The 23,135-nt window shown below is 33.3% G+C and overlaps 1 protein-coding gene across 1 annotated transcript in view; it reads right to left on the bottom strand.

Annotated features, from left to right (window-relative positions):
• Positions 1–4,633: 4,633 nt before the first annotated feature.
• The window catches only part of LOC102806797 (leucine-rich repeat-containing G protein-coupled receptor 5-like), a 131,723-nt gene continuing 113,221 nt past the window's right edge, over positions 4,634–23,135 (bottom strand). Inside the window, exons 10-17 of the mRNA XM_085497498.1 lie at positions 22,216–22,287; positions 21,987–22,052; positions 20,011–20,154; positions 15,106–15,177; positions 9,590–9,837; positions 8,213–8,398; positions 6,268–6,371; positions 4,634–5,555 (exon numbers count right to left, since the gene is read on the bottom strand). Coding sequence (XP_085353624.1) covers positions 5,202–5,555; positions 6,268–6,371; positions 8,213–8,398; positions 9,590–9,837; positions 15,106–15,177; positions 20,011–20,154; positions 21,987–22,052; positions 22,216–22,287 — 1,246 coding nt within the window. The 3' untranslated portion in view covers positions 4,634–5,201. The remainder of the gene's footprint in view (positions 5,556–6,267; positions 6,372–8,212; positions 8,399–9,589; positions 9,838–15,105; positions 15,178–20,010; positions 20,155–21,986; positions 22,053–22,215; positions 22,288–23,135) is intronic.

Below are 23,135 nucleotides of genomic sequence, written 5' to 3'. Positions count from 1 at the left end.
AATTATCCCAATAAAGCTTTATGAAAGCTTTTCAGAGCACAACTTTAACATATTTACATCAAAGTTTATTCAACATTAATGCACTGTAATTTGAATTTTTACCCAAAACTTTGTATCCTCCTTATAAGCATTTATTGAAAACCATGAATTCAGCATTATATTATTGGATCCAAGAACAGGGGACAAAGTAAACGTGGGTTTTTTAATAGTAGAACCTACATCACACTGGCATTTTATTATGTAATTTACGTGAGCAAACATTTACCTAATTAGGGTAAACACAATTAGGAAAATACACTTTAGTGAACTCCAATGAAACATTTTACAAATTACACACACGGGGTGGGGAGGTACTCTTCACTTTAAAACATGCTTTAATAAATAGTTTACATATTTAAGAATTTAGCTTGAAATATAAATGCAAAAAATATATATACTGCACTCCTCCATTCCCAGAAGTAAAATTACAATATAATGTAACACAGAATAACAATGATTCTTCTTTGAAAAATGGGATTGAATGATTCATTATCACATGAAAGAATATTCTTTCAAATGAATTGAGAACATTCGTAAATGAAAAATGCCAGAAATAAGGTTTCTTTGGTATCAATGATGTTAAAATAACATTACAATTTTGTTCACTATGAGCTGATTTTGTTGTCAGTGTACAATGCTCATTCTGTCAAACATTTTATTCACCAACAGCTTATTGCTCAACTAAACAACATGACATAATTATGTAACAAATGTTATTATCGGGGTAATAGTAACAAAGTTGTGTTCATCAAATGAGTGCATCTCTTGTATACAAGAGTAAATAAGTTATAATAAACATATGTGGTCACAGTAAAGTACTGGACCAGTTCCATCATATGATCATTCAGATCACAGATGCATGGCAAGTGTTAATGTGATTAAAACTATCATTTATCACAAAAAGATATCAACAGTCAGTTGCTGTCACTTAAAAAAAGAGAATACATCAATAGAAGATGTCACAGATAGATAGTCATTGAATTTCTTAAAAACAGCATTTGTAATCCTACTGGCAGTTTTGAAAAGAATATTCTTGATTGATTGATTGATTGACCGACTGACTGACTGACTGACTGACTGACTGACTGACTGACTGACTGACAAAAAAAAGTGGCACATTGGTTGATATAGCTCCAGTTTACTGCTACAAACTAAATAATTAGCATTAATAGTTTATATTAATTATTAATCTATTATTAAATGTCATACATTTGGTTTATCAGAGGGGTTGACTAATATAACATGTTTACTTGGAGGAAGGTCATACATGATCCACCATGTTGTACATGTGGGTCTCTCATGTTTCATTGGGAGCCTTCAACAAAATAGTCATATACCAAATGCAACAGTCACAATAGTTCAAAGTCAGAAGTCTTGCCTAATGGTGAAAATTACATTTCCATAGACTCTCCGGTAAGGTATTACATGCATTACAGTCATTTTCACGAAACTTCAAATGAGTATTGTTTAGGTAAATGTGATTCAAGTCTAATATATGCTGTCAAAGTCATCACCTGAATGAATCCAAGAATGTGGTGTTGAACAGCTACACTGGTTTGATAAGTCATCCATGGTGAGAACAATGAGAACTATGCTATTTCCGTCATTGTTGACGAGGGACAGATGCACTGGAAATTCAAAGAACGTATGTGAACTGAGTTCCCGTTTTCCAAAAAAATTTCTTTGAAATAACGAAGAGTACTCTTATATTTTCACCAAACTGTGGCAGATAGTCCAACTAGAATTGATCTGAGCAATCGCAGAAGAGTGTAGTTATAAAGTATCGAGTACAAAACATGCCAACAAGCGTGTCTAATTTGTAGAAGGGAAGGCTGGCTTTGCTACATTATTACTGTCAGTGCAACAGGCATTCCCTACATCTCTATAAATATTTTATTAAGTCGGCCAATAGAAACCACTAGTTTCAGTTTGAATCATGAAATATATAAATATTTATAACGATAAAGGGAATGCCTTTGTGATGAGAGTATGATTTCTGTTTCGATTTTATTGATAATCTCATGTCAGAGAAATTGCTATACATTTCCCTACAAGTAAATTAATTACTACTACAAGTGTATCAACATTTACATAAACAATATCATTCATGAGAACAGTAGTAAGATTGAAAGTGATAGTGAATTTATATTACAAATACATACAAGATTGGTCTATGATACATACCCAATTATTGTTTTGTTTCTTGTATTGCTATGAAGCTACACTCTTCCACTTTGCTCTCTTACTGTCATTGCCACTATGCTCGCCATAGGTTGAAGTAGTGAAAAGGGAAGCAGTATTTTAAAATGCAATTAAGGAGGTTTGAGCCAGATTGAACACATGTCATGTTCGTCACACTTTTGAAGGATACCGGAAATGAAAAAAAAATTGGGATCACTAAACAATGTTTCCAAAATGTCATGGAAAACATGAACTGGCATCACCGGCTTCTATATTGAGACTTTCATCATATCTCAATTTTGCTTGGCAAGAGGTGATTTTATAAAAAATTATATTCATATGAATCCTAATGGAAAACATCAACATGATTTTGTGAATTTCCAGGGTGATAATGGTTTTTCCCATTTTATAGAATGGATGATTTTTCCCCATAATGAATTGTGTACGTGTGCAGTAGCATGCTCAGTTGTGCAAAATTTTAATTTGGCTCAAACTGCCTCAATACATTTTAGGTTTTTTACTTGTAATTTATTGAAATTATCTAATCACTAATTTTACTAATTCAAGATGTTTCTAATTTAAAACAATTGACAGTATAGGAAAGTTAAGATTCTGTTTGAGTCAAATTCACTAAAATTACATCTAGCTAGTTCAACATCTTTTACAGTATTCATTGTTGGTAGAGGCCTTTCCTTAGCACATGAACATGTTCCTTATTTGACGACAGTTGCAAACATTTCTCACCAAGTCTCAATTTTCAGATGAAGACATGCAGTTTAAAAAAGTGTATTTTCATAAACCAGTCATACCAAGCAATTAGCGGACCACTTGGTGGATTGCCGCATACAAACCATTCAGGAAAAGAAACAAATATGTACCATGGATTATGCTAATACCACATGAGATACCAGCCTGAAAGACTTGTGTAGTGACTGCTGCATTATACAATAAGTCATACAAATATACACACTCCACATACAACATTGGACAGTTTTGGCTGGATGTAAATACTACACATTTCAAATATATCAAGCATTCAAAATATACTTGTAAATTAATGAAGAATACGCATAGCAAAACTATTTTAACTACGCATGTATTGTGTGTATAATTTGATGAGGTTTCAAATTTGAAATCGGTTTGGTAAACCCACTCTTAAAACGTGGTACATGTAGTTTAAATGAGAAGTTCTGAATACAAGATCACCAGTAACTATTTACAATTTGAAAATTAATTATTCTGCGGGTCCATCAGTATATTACAACTGTGATAATCTGCAGGTAACTCATATAATATAATTTGAATTATATCAAAGTGTCCCAATAATATTTCTATGCACATTTGGGTGGGAAGAGTACCAAAAAATTCTTATGAGAAATAGACCGGTACATACTTGGCAAAAGTAATAACAATGTGATAGTGTAATATTACAAGAACTGTATTAATTAATATAACATACTATAAGCAAAAATTGGTGGGAAAATAATTAATAGTATATAATGAAAATACAACAGGTAACTGCACTATCAAAGTAACAGAACTTAGACAGTATACTGGTAGACTAACCATCAAATAAATGTAAATGCCTTGTTAATTTCATTTAATGTTAAGCCAAATTTTAATTTGTATGTATGTTTAAAAAGTGTACATGCTTATCACTGGAACCTGATTCAGATTTTAAGTGATTGACAGGAGTGCTTGAAGATAATCTGAAAATTTTTTTTTTTTGTCATCATAACCACAAGACTAAAAAAATATACAAGCATTGAGTACAAAAACTAAATTGGCTGATATTATGTCAAATTGTTTGAGTTATATTGAAATGACAAGCAACTAGTTTATGAAACAATGACAAAACCATTTTTGCCACATATACCTTCCACTCAATCAACAATGGGGCAAGGATACACATAACTATACTACATGGACAATCGACTGTGATTGACCCACACAAGTACTAGTTTTTGATCCAGTATACTAAATTTTGGCAGTATACTAAATTTCTGTCCAGCTGTGTAATTTACCAGGATGACATTTAAACTGTTTTTCATTCATAATTAGTAAATTATTGTCTTAGCCCTGAATCACCAGCTAAAATTTTACTAACCAGGTAATAAAAGAAAATATTGCCATTATATTAAAATATTCATCACGGAAGTTAACCAGAGTTTGGTAGAGAAAAAGCAATGAACAGAAGAAATGCACAAACATCTAATTACAAATAAGTTAGTGACACTATACTTTTGGGTATAGAATATAAGATGACACAGACATGATTTAGTTACTGGCAGAAATATACAGTAAAGATTAAAGATTAAACACTCATTCTTATTGATAAATAACTAATATGTTTTTCCTTAATTTCTAAAGTGAGTTTCAAATAAACATCTGCTGTAGTGCTATGTGCATTAGATTTTTTTTATAGTTATACTGGCTGTATATAAAAAACTTCCACATATCTTGGAAACAAAAACAAATAAATTTGATGCCTTTCAAAATTAATATATACATACTTCATACAGATTCATCGTAGTACTCTATGGTTTAGTTACACTCAAAATGTGTTTTATAGAAGATACAATTCAAAAGGGAGTCATTTGTGGTTCCTTCTTACTGGAGGCATTTCAAAATATCCTAAGCAATCTGACAATATTTTTCTCTTTTTCGAAAAATTTAATTTTATTATATTTACATTGTAATTAATTAACGAATTAAATAAAGAATTTGATACCAGCATAAACTGATTTCAGTATCAAAACTGCATAAAACAAAATAAATAAAATCTAGTAAAACAAAATATCAAGGTCAAATGTCTGTTAACAGAACAAAAGTTTTTTACCTTGTTAATATTACCATGGTTTCGGTAATTGTTTTTCTCAAAAATGGAAGATACCCGCCTGTACACACTGGCTACAGCAATATCTAAAGATTAACTTAACATTCTTTCAATCTCAATAACTTTTTAATAAAAAAATTTGTGATCAACAATCTCCATCAGACTCTTGACAGTTGTTTTTCTGCATAACAAGGGGGATGTCACCAAAACTCTTAATACTCTCCAAAAGATTCTCACATGTGTCTTTGTCATCCTTAAAAGGAGGAGAAGACTGGTAATCATTGTTCTGTTTAACTGCCAGTTGCTGATAGTTGCAATTGGTAGGGACGGATTCATTACTATTCGAATGGTGGTTTTTGTCATTTACAGATAGTCTTCTTGACGATTGGACGCTTGATGAATACTGGTTTCGACTATTGCTCATTTTTATAACACTTCTCGAGGTGAGCACAGAACGCTCTTCAAGTCGGCGACAGATCATTGAACAATCCTTCTTGAACTGGTTGGTGAAAATAGCATATAGGAAGGGATTGGCACATGAATTGAGTGGGAGAACAAAGATGGTCAAGACTTTAGCTCCATCTAGTGATATCAGTGGCGTGTGAAACATTGATGTAATGCTGAAGAATGCTATGGGTGCCCAACAGGCAAAGTCAGTAAATACTAGCAAAGCCATTCTTTTCGCAACTCTTGAGTCATTGGAGTTCCAGGCTTGCGAACCAAGAATTGAACAGTACATTTTCAAATAACAACCAACAATGATAACAAACGCAAGAGCATTGAGAGTCATGATACCCATCACGAAGCCAAGCGATCTTGCAGGACTAGTCTCAAAAGGTAGACAAATAGCAAACTTGGTATAACTGCTGAATCCAACCAATGGAAGAGTAGCACAGAAGAGTGAAAGCAGCCACCCACCTGCCATTACAATACTAGCCGTCTTTAATGATAATCGTTTATTAAGGTGCATAGCATGGGTGATGGCATAATTTCGCTCCATAGTGATGACAGCAAGAGTGAAAACAGACAGTTCACTGGATAAAACAGCCAGGAAACCAGCAATCTGACAACCTGAACTGTGCTGCCAGATCACAGCATGTTTTTTAAAGTCACCAAGAGTGGATGCATCAATGATGGCTAAAAACCCAAGGTAGATTGCCATGCAGAAGTCAGCACAAGCCAGGTTACAGATCAGAAATCTTGGCACGCACATTTTTGTTCGGCTTACCACGATGACAAAGATGACAGTACCGTTGCCAAACAAAGCTAGCAAAAATACAACCCAGACACCACATCTTAAAGCCCACCAACCAAATAAGTCATCGCATGGTGTAAATGGAGCTACAGAAAAAAAAAAAGATTACACATAAAAAACATGAAAAGCACTAGATGAATTTATGAGATAAGAACTACTTATCAAAATACTGATCTGTCATATTCAGTATTTACTGTATTTTGATGGTAGGTCACTAGGATTGGCCATATTGAGTAATGCCTATATATTGATGGGAGGTCACTAGGATTGAACATGTAATGACTATACATTAATGGGAAGTCACTAGGATTGGCCATATTAAGTAATAACTGTATGTTAATGGGAGGTCACTAGGATTGGCCATATTGATTAATGCCTATATATTGATGGGAGGTCACTAGGATTGGCCATATTAAGTAATAACTGTATGTTAATGGGAGGTCACTAGGATTGGCCATATTGAGTAATAACTGTATGTTAATGGGAGGTCACTAGGATTGGCCATATTAAGTAATAACTGTATGTTAATGGGAGTTCATTAAGATTGGCCATATTAAGTAATAACTGTATGTTAATGGGAGGTCACTAGGATTGGCCATATTGAGTAATGCCTATATATTGATGGGAGGTCACTAGGATTGGCCATATTGAGTAATAACTGTATGTTAATGGGAGGTCACTAGGATTGGCCATATTAAGTAATAACTGTATGTTAATGGGAGTTCATTAAGATTGGCCATATTAAGTAATAACTGTATGTTAATGGGAGGTCACTAGGATTGGCCATATTGAGTAATGCCTATATATTGATGGGAGGTCACTAGGATTGGCCATATTGAGTAATGCCTATATATTGATGGGAGGTCACTAGGATTGGCCATATTGAGTAATGCCTATATATTGATGGGAGGTCACTAGGATTGGCCATCTTGAGTAATGCCTATATATTGATGGGAGGTCACTAGGATTGGCCATATTGAGTAATGCCTATATATTGATGGGAGGTCACTAGGATTGTGTCACACGCAACGTAATATTACGGTAATTGGTATACTACAGGTGTGATGGTTCAAATACCAAAATGGCAACAGCAACAGAAAGACTTCTCTGGCGGCAATGATAACATGCGAACACGGAGCCAACAAATGAGGTTTCAACTGGTACTGGTATTATTATACTCAGCAAACATCAAGTACAATAACGCGGTAAAACTCCACTACTCCAATAACTAGATACTTAAACTCCAATACAATTCAACGAGATCTCCGATCTGATCTCAGTGCTGAACAACTCCCCTATATATACCCACACTGTCTATAAATAAACCATTACATCAGCATACATAATGAGTCTGGAACTTACTACAAATTTCTAGAATGTTCCATTACCTTCTATTGCCTCCTACAGTGTTCTATTACCTATTCAACCATTTTCTTTAAAAAAAATCTAGAATATTCCACCCAGACACAGTACGGTTCTAGAACATTCTCAGTGACACGGAAGTGGTAAATAAGTCGTATGCGACAGATTGGCCATATTAAGTAATGCCTATATATTGATGGGAGGTCACTAGGATTGGCCATATTAAGTAATAACTGTATGTTAATGGGAGGTCACTAGGATTGGCCATATTAAGTAATAACTGTATGTTAATGGGAGGTCACTAGGATTGGCCATGTAATGACTATACATTAATGGGAAGTCACTAGGATTGACCATATTAAGTAATAACTGTATATTAATGGGCGGTCACTAGGATTGGCCATATTGAGTAATAATTGTATATTATTGGGAGGTCACAAGGAATGGCCATATTGAGTAATAACTGTATAATAATGGGAGTTCATTAGGCTTGGCCATATTGAGTAATGGCTATATATTGTACATGGTAACATACTTACTAGGATAAGGTAGGCACTCAATAGGATTATTATTGTAGGCAGATATATCTTCAAAGTCGCCAATAGTAAAATCATCATTATAAAAGTCTGAGTCCAACTCTATATTGTCATTTTCCATATTATAATTATAGTCAATGTTCATGACATCAGAGATATCCGTGAAGTGTTCCAATGATACATTATCTGCTGGTTATGGATGACACACAATTACAGTTATTAGTACACATATATTGATACAGAACACAGTGTACTATCCTACACAGACCCATAATGATTCTCTCTTACTGTATTTGAAGGGACTCAGGTTTATAGCTATAATTAAGGTCTAGTTAAATCAAAATTAATTGAAATGTGGTTTCCATCTAAAACAAACGATGTGAAGGCTCACAAATGAATTACATCAGCAGTGAAAATAGTAATTCGCCTAAACTATAACATTGGGGTCTGTATAAAACTGACACGATAGATGAGTATGAAGTATGTAGAAATCTATCACACTTCATTCTGATGCCATTTAGTACAACTAGCAAGATCACTGACTACAGCATAGGCACATAACTATGACGTACAAATCACAATTGCCACAAACTTCATTTACAGTAATGGAAATCATATTGCAATGCAAGGCTGCATAGTAAATATACCAGTCTGATAAAACAACTACTAAAAGTAATATAAAGCATAATTGTACTACATAAATGCTGAAAAAACACATTGTGCATTACATATTTGCACAGCAGTTGGAATAAAAGCATCATTCAATTAAGGGACTTTTTAAAAAGAAAAAAGCAACTCTTTAACAAAAAAGAAACTTGCTTTACTTTCTTGCAAAAACATTTGACCAGAATTGGATGGAACCTGTTACATCATTTGAAAATTTAATGTCTGAACGAAGAAAATGGTAATATACAAAATTACATTGTCAAAACTCACTATTAGGATTTCAAGTGAAATGAACAAATCAAAACACATGTTTCTAAGCTTATTTGCAGATGATGTTGAATGGTGATCACATGGTTGGTGGATTGTTATAATATAATAGGAGCCAATTTAACCTGATCAATTCAGAAATGCACCACAAATATCACAATCTTTAATGCATTCATTCAGATTATTCCAGTTCATATCTGTACCTACGTGGTGACAAATCAGGATTTCGGAAATGATGTATATTTGAAGGTAGACCAGTACTAGGCGAATTATGATGACCAAACCAACATATGAACAATGAACAGAGTAGTTCATCAGCATAGAAAAAGTAGATATGAACTGGGATAGCCAAAGCATGCTTGTTTATTTTATACACCACACATAGTGCATGCCGCAATTGAAATGATCTACCTCCCCAAAGAGACCTGCTCAAATTAGCCCACATACTTATTTCTGCATGAGAACTTAACCACTCAAAGCTTTCAGTAATTGCAGAAAGTGGGTCTTCACTCTCCTCCTCCATCTGCAGGAACTCACAGCAATGGTATTCATACTCCAGGTATAGACGAGTAATCTGGGGGAATGATTTGGCTGATGGAAAGTCATGAAGAGTCTCTGTACCTTGCGTCTTCAAAAATACAAGTTTTTTGAGGCCAACTGTTGGTAATACACGGAACTTGTTTTCTGATAAGTTTCTGGAGAGGCATAAAATTGCATCATTGCATTTGTTATTGTAATGAGATGAATAAAATTATAAAATACACACTTTCAACAAATAACAAAACACGATGACAATATTGAGAATAAGAATGCATCACTTGCATAATTATGTATTATTTCTTCACAGAAATAATCATCCAGAAGTCTGATGTTATTGAAGTGTGTTTTAAATTAGTATTATAAAAGTTCTATAATTACGTTCTAATAACTGAAGCAAATTCATGAAAGTTTTGATTTAAGTTATTTATTTTAACAAAAAAATGGAAACAACCATCCCATTTTTGCATGAACTGTATGTCAAAGACAGCATACATATTTTTGCATGCATTTTTGCTACCAAAACATGGATGCAACATTTTGTTTTGATAACTTTTAACTAAATAGACATAACTTTCTACTGGCTTCAGATAAAAAATCTTGGTACTTGAATAGTTATTCATAGGAGTGCTTATAATGATTAACTGACCATAACTATTTTCTGATAAAGTGGGAGGGTCTTCAACGGCGTATGCACAGGAATTGAGTCCCAAGCAACAATAACAACACACGCTAAAAACACAAAGGATTATGGGTAGAGGCTTGTTTGTAAACAATGACATGCTATGGCCAACTGAGGTATGCGCAGGTGACGACTCCCGTGATAAATAGTTTAATATGTATTTTATTGGTATATTTGCAAATGTGTATTACAAATTACTCTTTAAACAGTTTGGGAGATAGGTTACCAAAGATATTGATTACAAGATAAATGATTTGCCATATTGAACACATACCATACTGCATATTCCCTCAGGGACCAGTGACCTTTGAATGTGATCAGTCAAGTAGAAACGTTCTACATTTTTTCATCCGATTTGGACTACTACATTTGTACTTTCAAAATTTTTGCATGATATTTTAACACAGAACATCTTTCATTCCAACTCTAGAAAAATTTATACTGATGAATAAAGTGACCAAGTTTGATAATTTTTGGATTAGAATTACTCAAGTTATCATGTACACATTGACAATTATTAACAACAATGACAAAAGCGACAACAACAACGATGTCAACAGACATTTTCCCCCATTATACCTTTTCATCTTTGATGATATGGGCAATGTAACAATGCATTTTGAAATAGCTTGTCAATGAATGTCAAAGATAAATTACTGGTATTTCTACATTTATGGTGAAATGCAGAAGTTACCCAGGATGAATTCTATCCATGTATCAGAAAGCTAGGGTTGTTTGTCTAGTATAAAAAGATGCCTTCACACACATATACAACTAGTAATAAACATAGTTGAACTCTGGTGACCTTGCCCTTTGTTATATAATATTATGCCCTTCATCATAGTTTGTTTCAATATGAATACACTGTATGCATTGTCTTAATTTTGAATACAAACAAGTTTTGGGGTAGAAACTACAGTGTGGAAGCAGTCTACCGAATGTCCTGATAAATGTAAATATCTTACAAAAACAAATGCCTCATCTCAGAAAAAAAAGTGCTGCGTTTAGATTCATCAAACATCTTAGCTGGCTTTTGTCCATATATTTTGTACAGGTGTCTGTCAAAAATTAATACTTCACTGAGACAAATATGAACTGCCTTATTATATTCAATGTGTGACTACTGTATTAATTGAAAAGTAACAAAAATGCTTTGTATGCAAATCAACTTAAATACGGGATTCTGTCGTAAATTCGCCGTAGGCAGTTAACAGCAGTTTGGGTTTTTAAAATAATAAAATGGGACCAAGAAATCGCCGTTTTGGCAGTTTTCAATGTTGTTTTTTCTAATATTTTGGCGTAATTGTTCGGACCTTTCAATCTTTCTTGACGCTTAAAAATTATTCAAGAGCATGTTTATTGTGACTAGCATGAATAGGTAAGCTTTGTTTCGACAATGAGCTGTTATCACTGTAAACAATGTTAAAATATTCTTCTAATGCTCAGTTTATCTTTTGAAAACAACTATTTTTTGATTTGAAAAAAAAAATCATGCAGTTTTCCTATAAAAATCCAGCAAACTTCAGCAAATCTCTTCTTCGGTGCATTGCGTTGCGTTCAATAACATTAACAAATTTAAATGAGCTATGGTAATTTGAAAATATTTACATCATCCAGCATTTTGATCAATTTGACCTATTAGGCCAACTCATGCAAGACATGGCGGGAACCTGACAGCATCAAGCGTTTATATGTGACCAGAATCATTTGCTGAAACTAAGTTGAATTTTATTTGCATTTCATAACAATTCCACGAATTTATTTTTTGTACATTATTAGAATCACTACTGAGTAATAATCAACAATTGTGAAATGCAGCATGACCGGGATTGCGCAACCGTGATCATTTGCTGCTACACAATGCAGTTGTGTTCGTTTTTATTTGAAACTTCGTTTAGAATGTACCTTCGTTACCAATAAAATAAAATAAAGTTCGTTAATGTGATTTTTTTGGAGAAAAATGGCACTGGGTGACATTGTAATGAATTTTTAGGCGGTCTACTTTTTAGTTCAGAAAGAAAATCAAAGAAAGCTTAGAAAGAACTCCCATGTGCTGAGAGTATTGAAGACACATTAAAAATTATTTGTACTTGAATTCGAAATATTGATGAAATAGCTGAAAACTAATTAATGTAAATCAGGTAACTGATATGAACAGATTTGAGTGTAACACTAATAAGGCCTGCGTAATGTAATATCTATGTACCAAGTTTCATTGAAATGTGATTAGAACAAAAAAAGTATGGATTTATTATTAGGGAATTAATATGAACAAATTTCAGCCAAAATTAATCGGGTCTGTCTATTGTTCTAGAGCATTTATGTACCAAATTTTATTCAAATGTGATGATCAGTAATTGAGATATCAGTGTTAATTATTTTAATTAGGTGATTAATAAGTATAAATATTTACCAAAATCTAATTGGGTCTCTGCATAGTCCCAATCTGATTTAAATAAGATCCTAGTTTTTTTTTGTTTTGTTTTTTTAATCAGATTGTGCATAGTCCTAGGTTCATTGAAATGTGATGATGAATACTCTATAAAAGTTTCAATAAAATCCAATTAGTGGTTCTTTATATATATCAGTGGAACATTCATGGAAAAAATTAACTAATTATGCGAATTAGGTAATTAATATCCACAATTATTTACCCTAAAACTAATCAGGTCTCTGTATAGTCCTAGAGGATCTATGTAGCAAGTCTCATTGAAATATGATGATCAGTACTTGAGTTATCAGGCGAAAAACTGAAAATTAACTAATTATGCTAATAAGGTAATTAATATGCACAAATATTTACCCCAAAACTAATCAGGTCTCTGCACAGTCTTTAAGTACATGTAACTATGTACCAAGTTTCATTGAAATGTGATGATTACTACTAGAAATATCAAAAGCTGAAATTTAATTAATTATGCGAATTAGGTAATTAATATGTACTGATATTACAATAAAAACTATCAGGTCTGTGCAGTGTCCTATGACATCTATGTACCGAGTTTTATTGAAATGTGATGATTAGTACTTGAGATATCATTGGAAAGCCAAATATTGATTAATCATTATGCAAATTAGGTAATTAATATTGCAGAGATTTTTACCCAAAACTAATCAAATCTGCGCATTAGTTCAGAGCATCTATGTGCCAAGTTTCATCAAAATCCAATGAATGGTTCTTTAGATACCAGTGGAACAATCACGGAACAGCTAAAAAACAGCTAATTATCATGCAAATTAGGTAATTAATATGCATCGATTTTTACCAAAACCTAATCAAATCTGCACATTGGCCCAGAGCATCTATGCACCAAGTTTCATCCAAAAATCAATGTATGGTTCTTGAGATATCAGTGGAACAGACACACACACAGACAAACACATACAGACAGACAGACACACACACACACTAACTGCAAAGACTCCCTCTTTGTGCTTCGCACACAGGAGTCAAAAATGTATCAAATTTTAGATTAGCGTCTGCAATAGTTTTTTTTTCGTCTTGGGTGTCCCAACTGCTGACGTAGTTGGCTTTTTTCAGAAAATATTTGATGATCTTTTTTTGAAATTTTGAACCCCAAATAATAAGGGCAATTTTTCTGTTGGGCAAATTTACGACAGAATCCGGTAGTTAGTTGGCGTCCAGTGGAGAGAGAAGTCAACAGTACTGTTGCCTCCTGAGAATCTACATCTTCAAACACTTCAATCTTTGTTTTTGAAGTGCGTTTTGAAAGCTCTATCATTCTGTTCTAATAAGCTGAAACAAATTCCTGTAAATTTTCATTTGTCAAATACATATTTTTGAGTACAATTTTCTTTTCAAAAAGTGGATGCAACGTTTTGCTTTTTATGTATTTTTTATGTATTGTCTCTGATTAGATAACTAAACAGATCTTGATAAAAGTTTGGCACCCAGTTCATAGGCGTGCTTATATTGATTTTCTGACATCTTGTTTTCTGTAAAGATTTTATTGGAAGATTTGCAAATGTGTCAGACTATCCAAAAACTCTCTCCATGAGTTGGTTTTGAAACCCAGTCTCCCAGTATTCCCATGGGATTACCAAGGATATTATTACAAGATAAATGATTTGCTTCATTGAACACATACAACAATGCATATTTCCACTAAGATCAGTAACCTTTGAATGTGTATCACCAGTGATCAGTCAAGTAGAAACAATCAAAATATTTTATCAGATTTTCTCAATTTTTGCATATTTTCATACAGGACCAGGGTGTTAGCCAGCCACCAGTCCACCCACCAAACGAACTGGCAACTTTGATTTTGGACTGGCAACTTTTTTCAATTTTTATGTTTTTTTCCTATTATTATTTGATAATTTTACTAAAATATATTCAAAACAGTCTACATTTTTCATGAAGTTGAATTGTTTTGGACTGGCAGTTGCAAATTCCTGGCTAATAGCCTGTACAGGACATCTGTTATTCATACTCTGGGAAGACTCTATACTGATGAATAAGGTGATAAGATTTGATGAAGTTTGGAATAGAATTGGTAAAATTATTGTCCACACAATAACAATTATTAACAACGTTGACAACGCCGGACAGCAATTTTTCCCTTAATATACCTTATGCAGAAGTTGAAAATGTTACAGCCAAACTCTCCCCAACCACCAACATTGGTAGAGGATAGGAGTATGATCAATACACTAGGTTGCCAGTTAAATATAAACTAATGCACAACTGTGTCTAAAAGTATGATGACAGCATAGTACTTACAAATTTTCCAGATGTTTCAGTGGAGCAAATGCATTTGGGTGAATCTCTTCAATTGCACTTCGTTGCAAATCGCTGTGGAATAAGAAAGACAAACAATAGGTAGCAAATCGAGTTTGAATCATTCGTTATATTTGCATTTATCTATAGTGTAGCCAAGTTGAACTTATCATTGCATAAACTCCTTCCACCAAGACTTAGGCAGTCAAAAGCAAAATTCACATTTATTTTTTATTTACTTATTGACTCTTACACAATCCCCGGAGGGAAAGAAAATGGTCACAAAGTACAAGGAGAAATATATATATATAAAAAACAAAACAAAAACACAATATACTAAAAAACAAATAACAAATACAATCACTAAATTACTAAATAAAACAAAATCTCTAAAATACAATCTAATATAAAATTACAAAATTGACAGCAGGCATTAAGATGTCAAGTAAGACCCTGCTTCCTGACTTCAAAGCTTTTACTTATGAACTGTGCTACTGGTATAATAATGTTTTCATTCTGTAACAATTCCATGAATTTTTTCTCTGCAGGTTTATTTTCAAATGCTGGGATCATATCCTTAGCTTTATTGAACAGTTTGGCACGCAACTCATTATATTTGTTGCATTCCAGCAGAAAATGCATTTCATCCTCAATTAGACCTTTGTTACACATGTCACAAACCCTGTTGTTTAGTGGGATTTTTTTATGACGACCCATTTCAATTTTGAGACTATGGTCACTAAGACGGAATTTGGTAAGCACACTACGCAGTTCAAAGTTTTTTAGCTTGACTAAATATGGCTCAAGTTTTAAATCTGATTTGATTAGCCGATATGTTCTTAGTTTGTTTTTCTCATTTGCTTTGGTGCGGTTATCATTATGGACCTCACCTTTCCATCTTGTTAGAAATAAATCCTTGATGCCTAAATCAATTTGTTTCATTTGTGCCGAGGTTAGTTTATCACCGTTGTTAACTGAATGATATAGTTGGATATTGTTTAATAATGATGTCACTTCTAGATACCATTTACTTTTAATGCTTTGGTTAACCACAAAAGCTTCCTTGAGTAACGCATTATTAGAATTCATGGCCCGACTGTAATATTTAATTATTTGTTTTTTTATAAATACGTCTAGGGGGTATCTGCCTAACTCGCTATACATGGCCATAATTGGTGTGTGTTGTGACACCCCCAGTAGATACCGACAATAACTTAATTGAACGTCTTCAATAGGTGATTTAGTGGAGAACTCATCACCCCAAACATCACAACCATAAATGAGGATAGGTCTGATGAGTTTGTCAAAAAGGGAAATTGAAACTTTTATACTTATGTTTTGTATTGAGCCAAGCTTTGCTTTCATTGAAAACAGAGCTTTTTGAGCCTTACGTTTAAGGTTTTTTAGGCCATCCTTAAATTTACCATTGGCACTAATGACTAGTCCCAGATAGTTATAAGATTTAACTGTATCAAGTTCGATACCTCCAAGAAAAAATGTATCATTATTCAAACGTCTGTTTGATTTATTGAAAATTAAAATTTTGGTTTTGTCAGTGTTGACAGAGAGCTTCCACGTTTTAGCATACAATGCCAAACTATCAAGACATGTCTGTAATCCCTGTTTAGTTTTAGAAAGTATCACAATATCATCGGCATAGAGTAGACAGCTGACATGCGAGTTTTCTAAATAAGGAGGATCACAGGTATTAGGATTGAAAATAGTGGGCAGGTCATTTAAAAAAAGATTGAAGAGAGTTGGACTAAGATTACATCCCTGTTTAACACCAATATTGGACTGAAATTGTTTTGTTAAGCCTTCTTTACATTTAACTTTATATTTTACTTTACTGTACATGTTTTTGATAGTTTTATACATTTTTCCAGTTATACCATATTTGATTAATTTTTTGAATAGACCATCATGCCAGACACTGTCAAAGGCCTTTCTAAGGTCAATAAAGCAGGCATATAATTTTTTTGATTTTTTAATATTTGTGTTATTTTGTTTATTGGCGCACTCTGACTTACCACTGTAGAGATATTTATTTACCAGGGTTTTTAGTATGAAAAGATTGTCTGTAGTTCGACAATCATGCCTGAATCCGAACTGTCGACTGGAAAGAATGTTATTAGAGTCTAAAAATGATGTCAGCCTAATATTTAGAATACTATTGAATAACTTGCCAAGACAGCTAGAGATGGCAATTCCCCTGTAGTTGGCCGGGTTATTTTTCGACCCAGATTTGTGGATTGGTACCAACAGGCCAGTGCTCCAAGAATGTGGATAGTTATTTGAACTATAAACAATATTAAAGAGTTTATGTATTGCATCTAATAAGTGATGTTCACCGTATTTTAACAATTCATTGCAAATTCTATCTTCTGCCGAAGCCTTGTTACTTTTAAGAAGTCTAATGGCTTTAGTTATTTCATTTTTTAAGATTGGTCTGTCTAAATAGGGGTTGCTACTTGCACTCTTTTCACTATTCTCCAGTTCATTCGCAATCTCAGAGTTTGATGTACTGCTATCAGTATTAAGTAGGGTCTTAAAGTAAACCAACCAATCACCAGGTTGAACATTCCCGTTATTATTACTGGGGTTCTCGCCATTCATTTCACGAAGAATCTTCCAAAATTTAGATGTGTCTGATTTAGAATTTTCCAATTCTTTGAGTTGTGCAATCATTTTCTGATTACTTTTATGTTTGATTAGTTTTTTATACTGTTTACGGGTTTGAAAGAATTTCCCTCGGATATATGGATCTTGAGGATACTTTTGTAATAAACGTGATAGGCTCCTTAACTCCTTACGAAGGGACCAACAATCCTGGTCAAACCAGTTTTTTTGTTTACTTTTGCGTTTATTTTTTTTAAGTTTAGGAGTAATTTTCTTTAGACATTTGTCTGCAATATTTGTAATTAAATTTTCAAAATCTGTGACTGCAGTTTCTGACTCATAAATGCTATAAGGTTTGCTCATAAAATTCTTAATTTCATTATTATTTAACTTTTCAAGGTTTGTTTGATAATTGTCCTTAGCCTGGTCATTCCACATATATTTTGATGGTAAAGGATCTAATTTATCATTGCTTTTATTATTTTCATTTAGACACATGTTAACATTAAACTTCATAGATAAAGTTAAAGCACAGTGGTCTGATAAATGAGACAAATCGACTACTTTAAAATATTGTAATGAGTCACATAAGTTCTTTGAAGTTATCCCGTAATCGATTGTACTGCTACCCCGGGGAGTGTGACATGTGTATTTTCCTGCAGAGTCACCAATAGTTCTACCATTCAGAATGATGAGGTTGCAATCAATACACAACTGAATTAATTTTTTACCAAATTTGTTAATACAGCATGATGAATTAACATCCATAGTATTTCTGTTGCCAAAATTGTCATTAATATAGTAGGATGGTAAGGGTAGATGCATATTTCTGCTATCATCAATTCTATCATCAAGGCTACCAATTCTAGCATTGAAATCCCCTACGAGAAGAACATCACCTTTGGATGAAAATTGTAAAATATCTTTTTCCAGATAACTAAACAGATCAACATTCTTGTTCTTATAAAGGAATGAGTTCTCAGGTGGGATGTAAATACAACCAATGTATAAATCATTATTAGTAGCACAGATTGTTTTGTCAATCTTACACCAAATAAAATGTGCTGTATTGCCAGAAATATGAGTAATGTACTGTTTGTATTTACTTTTAAATAGAACAGCGACACCCCCTCTTTGTTTTTTTGAGCGACCAAGATTTCTGTCTTGACGTATCACCTCATATGAATCTAGGCTGTTTTCTAATCTAACACTACTGTTACTGCTAAGCCACGTTTCTTGGAAACAAACCAAGTCTAGGGAAGAGGTGTAATTAATAAAATCAGCATTTGACAGCTTACTGCTATTCAACCCATTGATATTCCAACTACCTATTTTGAAGTTGGACATTTTCCAGCAAGCGAAAAAATACAATAATAAAAATATATATATATATAAAAAAAAAAAAAAAAAAAGAACTACACAAAAATACTACACACTTAGTATACTGAAGGAAATAAAAGTTAGCAAGGGGGTAACAGGGCTGGAAAATATAATGTACTAGTAAAACAGTTAATTAAATTTGAAACAATAAGTATTCGTTTGGTTAAAAATAATCAGATTAGAGAAATAAAATCAACGAAACAAGTTTGTTTGGCACCTCCAAGTAAAGGAGAGGGAGAAAAAACAACAACAATCAAATTTAAAACAATTGGTATTTGTTTGGTATTAAACTTGGGAGAAGAGAGCAAAGCAACAACAACAAAAAAGAAAATACCTAATTTATCCAAAAGAATGTACGTCCATCGTACTTCTGCCCCAGCCATGGGCTCCATGATAACAGTTATTTAAAATGAGTTCATAAGGTTTATGAATTTCATGAATTTGGAAAACATAGCGTTCTCATCGTTATGCGATTTCTCGGCGTTCAAAGTAAGCGTCTTCCTGAGCTGTTGAGGGCACTCTGTTTGGTAGACAGTTTTGGACGAATATCCTCCTGTTCGACGATGATTATTTTGGTTCACACTGCGGCCGTTTCTGTACTGCTCTCTGAACTGATACTTGCCTGCACTTCTGTTTTCATTTGGTATCAATCTTTGTCTGATTTTATTTTTGATGTCATAGACCAGCTGAGCGGTGCCTCTGATGTTTAAGTGTGTACCATCATCATCAAACAATTCGGAATTTGCCGACAATTCATTATGTTTTACGATTGTCACTTTCTTGCGTAATTTCATCTTGTTGAATAAAAGTAGGTTAAATTCTTGCACATTATCATTCACGTTCTTGTTATTATGACGCTTCAATACATCAGAGATTACTATATATACTTACAATAGAAAAATAACTTACAGGTATTGGAGATCAGTCAGGCCAACAAAGGCATCTTCCGGTATAATGGTGATGTAATTGTTATTCAAGGTTAAATCACGTAGTTTGAATAATCCAATAAATGGCTTGCCTTCCAATGATGTAATAGCAGTACCACCCAGATTACTAATAAGTAGCAAAATAGTATTATATTAAATGTACAATCAAAACTGTATAAACCTGCAACAAATCAAACCAGTAAGGCTGGCTGCAATGTGACTAATCAATTGTAGCAGTTTTTGACTATTCGCCAAGAAAGTGTTACCTGGTTAATTCTGGTATTAAAGTTTAATCATACATGTATCAGATGCAACAGATTTCAATTTTAAGTTTTCTAATTCACAATCTGCCAGTTTGCTACAAGAACGGAGACGGAGACAAAGTGGTATTAGTCATACATGTACGTCAGATTACAGAAGCAGTACAGTAGCATAATCACGTATCATTCAATGTTTCATTTCATTCTATTTCATGAGGATGGATTCATTGTTTTATTTATACACTGTTTTCCATGTTTGAGGATGGGGTTGGATCTCCAATCAGCTACGCAGGCAAGGCAGCAGTACAGTAATACAATGTTCTACCACCAAATTTGTTAAATTAGGATTAGGATTGGGATCAGATGGGGGTGGTAATAAATTCCGGGTCTTAACTTCTGACAAAGTGAAACGCCCAACTGCAGGGTACCACTAAAGTCTCCTTGCGAAGAGCAGCCTAGCAACTGAGAATTCTTTTTTCTTTCACCTGATGTCTGTGTGTATCAAAGTGAATGCCCTGTGCACGGTTGGGATATTACAACATAATACAGGTATCTCTTTGCGTCCATGGTTTAATATAAACAATCAACACCAGGAACCGGCAACTGATATGCTACAATTGCATTAGTAAAAACATGAAAACATTTTACTCAGCATAAACTTGTTGCCGATAGAACAATTTGTACTGAAAATTACATGTACACTGTGGTATAAACAACGTTTACTCCAACAGAAGCAGCATGTCAGTCTAGTTATCCAATGAATTACGCATAATGCCATCTGAACACTAACATACAGATATTACAAACTTAAGGTAGCAAGACTATTATTTGTGTTGAAAATTACGATTTTCACATTTATTTATTAATTGATGAAATGCACTATAAACTTTCATCTGATAAAGTCAACGTAACCTAGAATGTCATGTAAGTTGATTAAAATGTAGATTTTCTGAAGGGAAGCAAGGCAGCTTCAGTACTGTTTTCCAAAATCAACAACACAGGTTTAATCTGTGTGCCTATAAGTTTCAAAGATTAACTCAAGACAAAGCAATGTTAGGATGTGTTATCAGTACATGTAGCTATCTGACACACAATGAGTGTTTCCAAACATTTGAGTGGTTTGTTTCTAGGAGTTTATGTTTTTCAAAATACTAGGTCTTTAACAAAAAATAACGTATACTTATTGTCGTCGGATTAACACCAAATTTTCACAGCTCTAAGGTTACAATGAGAGGAACTTGAATGTGTCCAGACAAACTATTTCATGCATTATTTACCAATGTGTTGTGGTTTGAGTTGGGGGCAATGCGACTAAAACAGAAATTAAAATTCAGGACACTACTTTTCAAAACACGTTGCTTGAATAAAACTGACCAGACACATTCAATTTACCAGACTATTGAACAACTAGGAAAAGTGAAAAAAAAAACTTCTTATCACCAGCATAAATGCGTAATTATTTTTTTTACAAAAAAAGTAATTTTTCACTTTTGATTAAGTAACGCAGTGTAGAATGCAGATACGGACATGGCAAACACACCTTTGAAAAGCTTGAAGTCTGGCGATTCTAAAAATATATACTTTCCTGGGTCTATTTGTAGTCATTTGGTCACAATTAGAAGATGAAAACAAGCATGCAAATAATAGTCCCGCTACCTTAAATTAGCTGCAGTAGCTTAGACAAGAATTTGCCACTTACATTATTCGAAGTTCATTACATTCTGACAGATTGGGTATGGTTTGTATTGGATTTGAGTGAAGATCCCTAAATAGGAAAACAATGAATACATAATATTACCATAACAAAGAATGAAAATAGTCAAACAGGCCCATAAGATGTATAAAACAATACTAGAATTGATAGCTAAGTGCTCATGAACACAAACAGTTTTATGATTGATAAAAAATGCCAAGAACTTTACACTTACAGGCTTTTCAAGTTAGGTAATTGAATACACAGGTCATCAGGAACTGATTGGATAGAGCAACGATCAAGGTGCCTACAGAATTACAAGAAGAAATATATTAAGTTGATCTCTCTAGTGTTTAACCATCATTTTATCATACCAGCATTTTAATCTCAGATACGTCGTTCTGATTGATAAAAGATTTTTTTAAATTTTGTCATTTATACAAGCAGTGGTTAAATAGACAATATACCATGTTTTTTTAAGTTTACAAGTAGAACCTATGAGCGATTAAAATACCAGGAGTAAATTCTGCTGGCAACTGAAATCAGGAAAAATATTATATAACCCTCAGGTATTAGGTTTTTAAAAAAAAAGGTTATCGTTTCAGAATTACGCAAAAAAATTACGAAAAACATGACTGCCATCTGCAGATTCTTGCTCTTGAATTAAAAAAGTGTTGTTTATCCTCAGAAAGTAATCAGACGTACAGTACTAATCAGAGTCTTTTGTTGATGTCAATTCAGACGATTTTTACGTAATTATATCAATGTTGCTGCCAGCAAAAAACTACATGCAATGTTAAAATAAGAGTCTAAATTTGCGCCACCACTCTATGTATCAATAATCTTGACCACAGTTGCAATAAGAAGGTTTCAGATGTTGGTTTCAGGTGCTTGAACATTATTTCTATTTCTTAGAACTCCATTTAAATTTAAGTTGTTGTAACAACAATACACCACTGCCGCAGTCAGGTATAGCACATTGATATTGTACAATTCATTCTGTATACATGTATGCACATGCCTGTGGCTCAAGCATATAAAGGTGAATAGTGCAGTATATTATGAATTATTTCTTAATAACAAACTGAAAATAGCTTTAAATAAATGATCATAATCAGCTCATCAATCATACATATCTGATACCTTTCTACTGTG

The sequence above is a fragment of the Saccoglossus kowalevskii genome, chromosome 1, assembly GCF_978046115.1.
Source record: "Saccoglossus kowalevskii chromosome 1, keSacKowa6.1, whole genome shotgun sequence".
Classification (NCBI taxonomy): Eukaryota; Metazoa; Hemichordata; class Enteropneusta; family Harrimaniidae; genus Saccoglossus; species Saccoglossus kowalevskii.
Note: the sequence above shows the minus strand (reverse complement) of the source record. Positions and strands in the feature narration are given on the sequence as shown.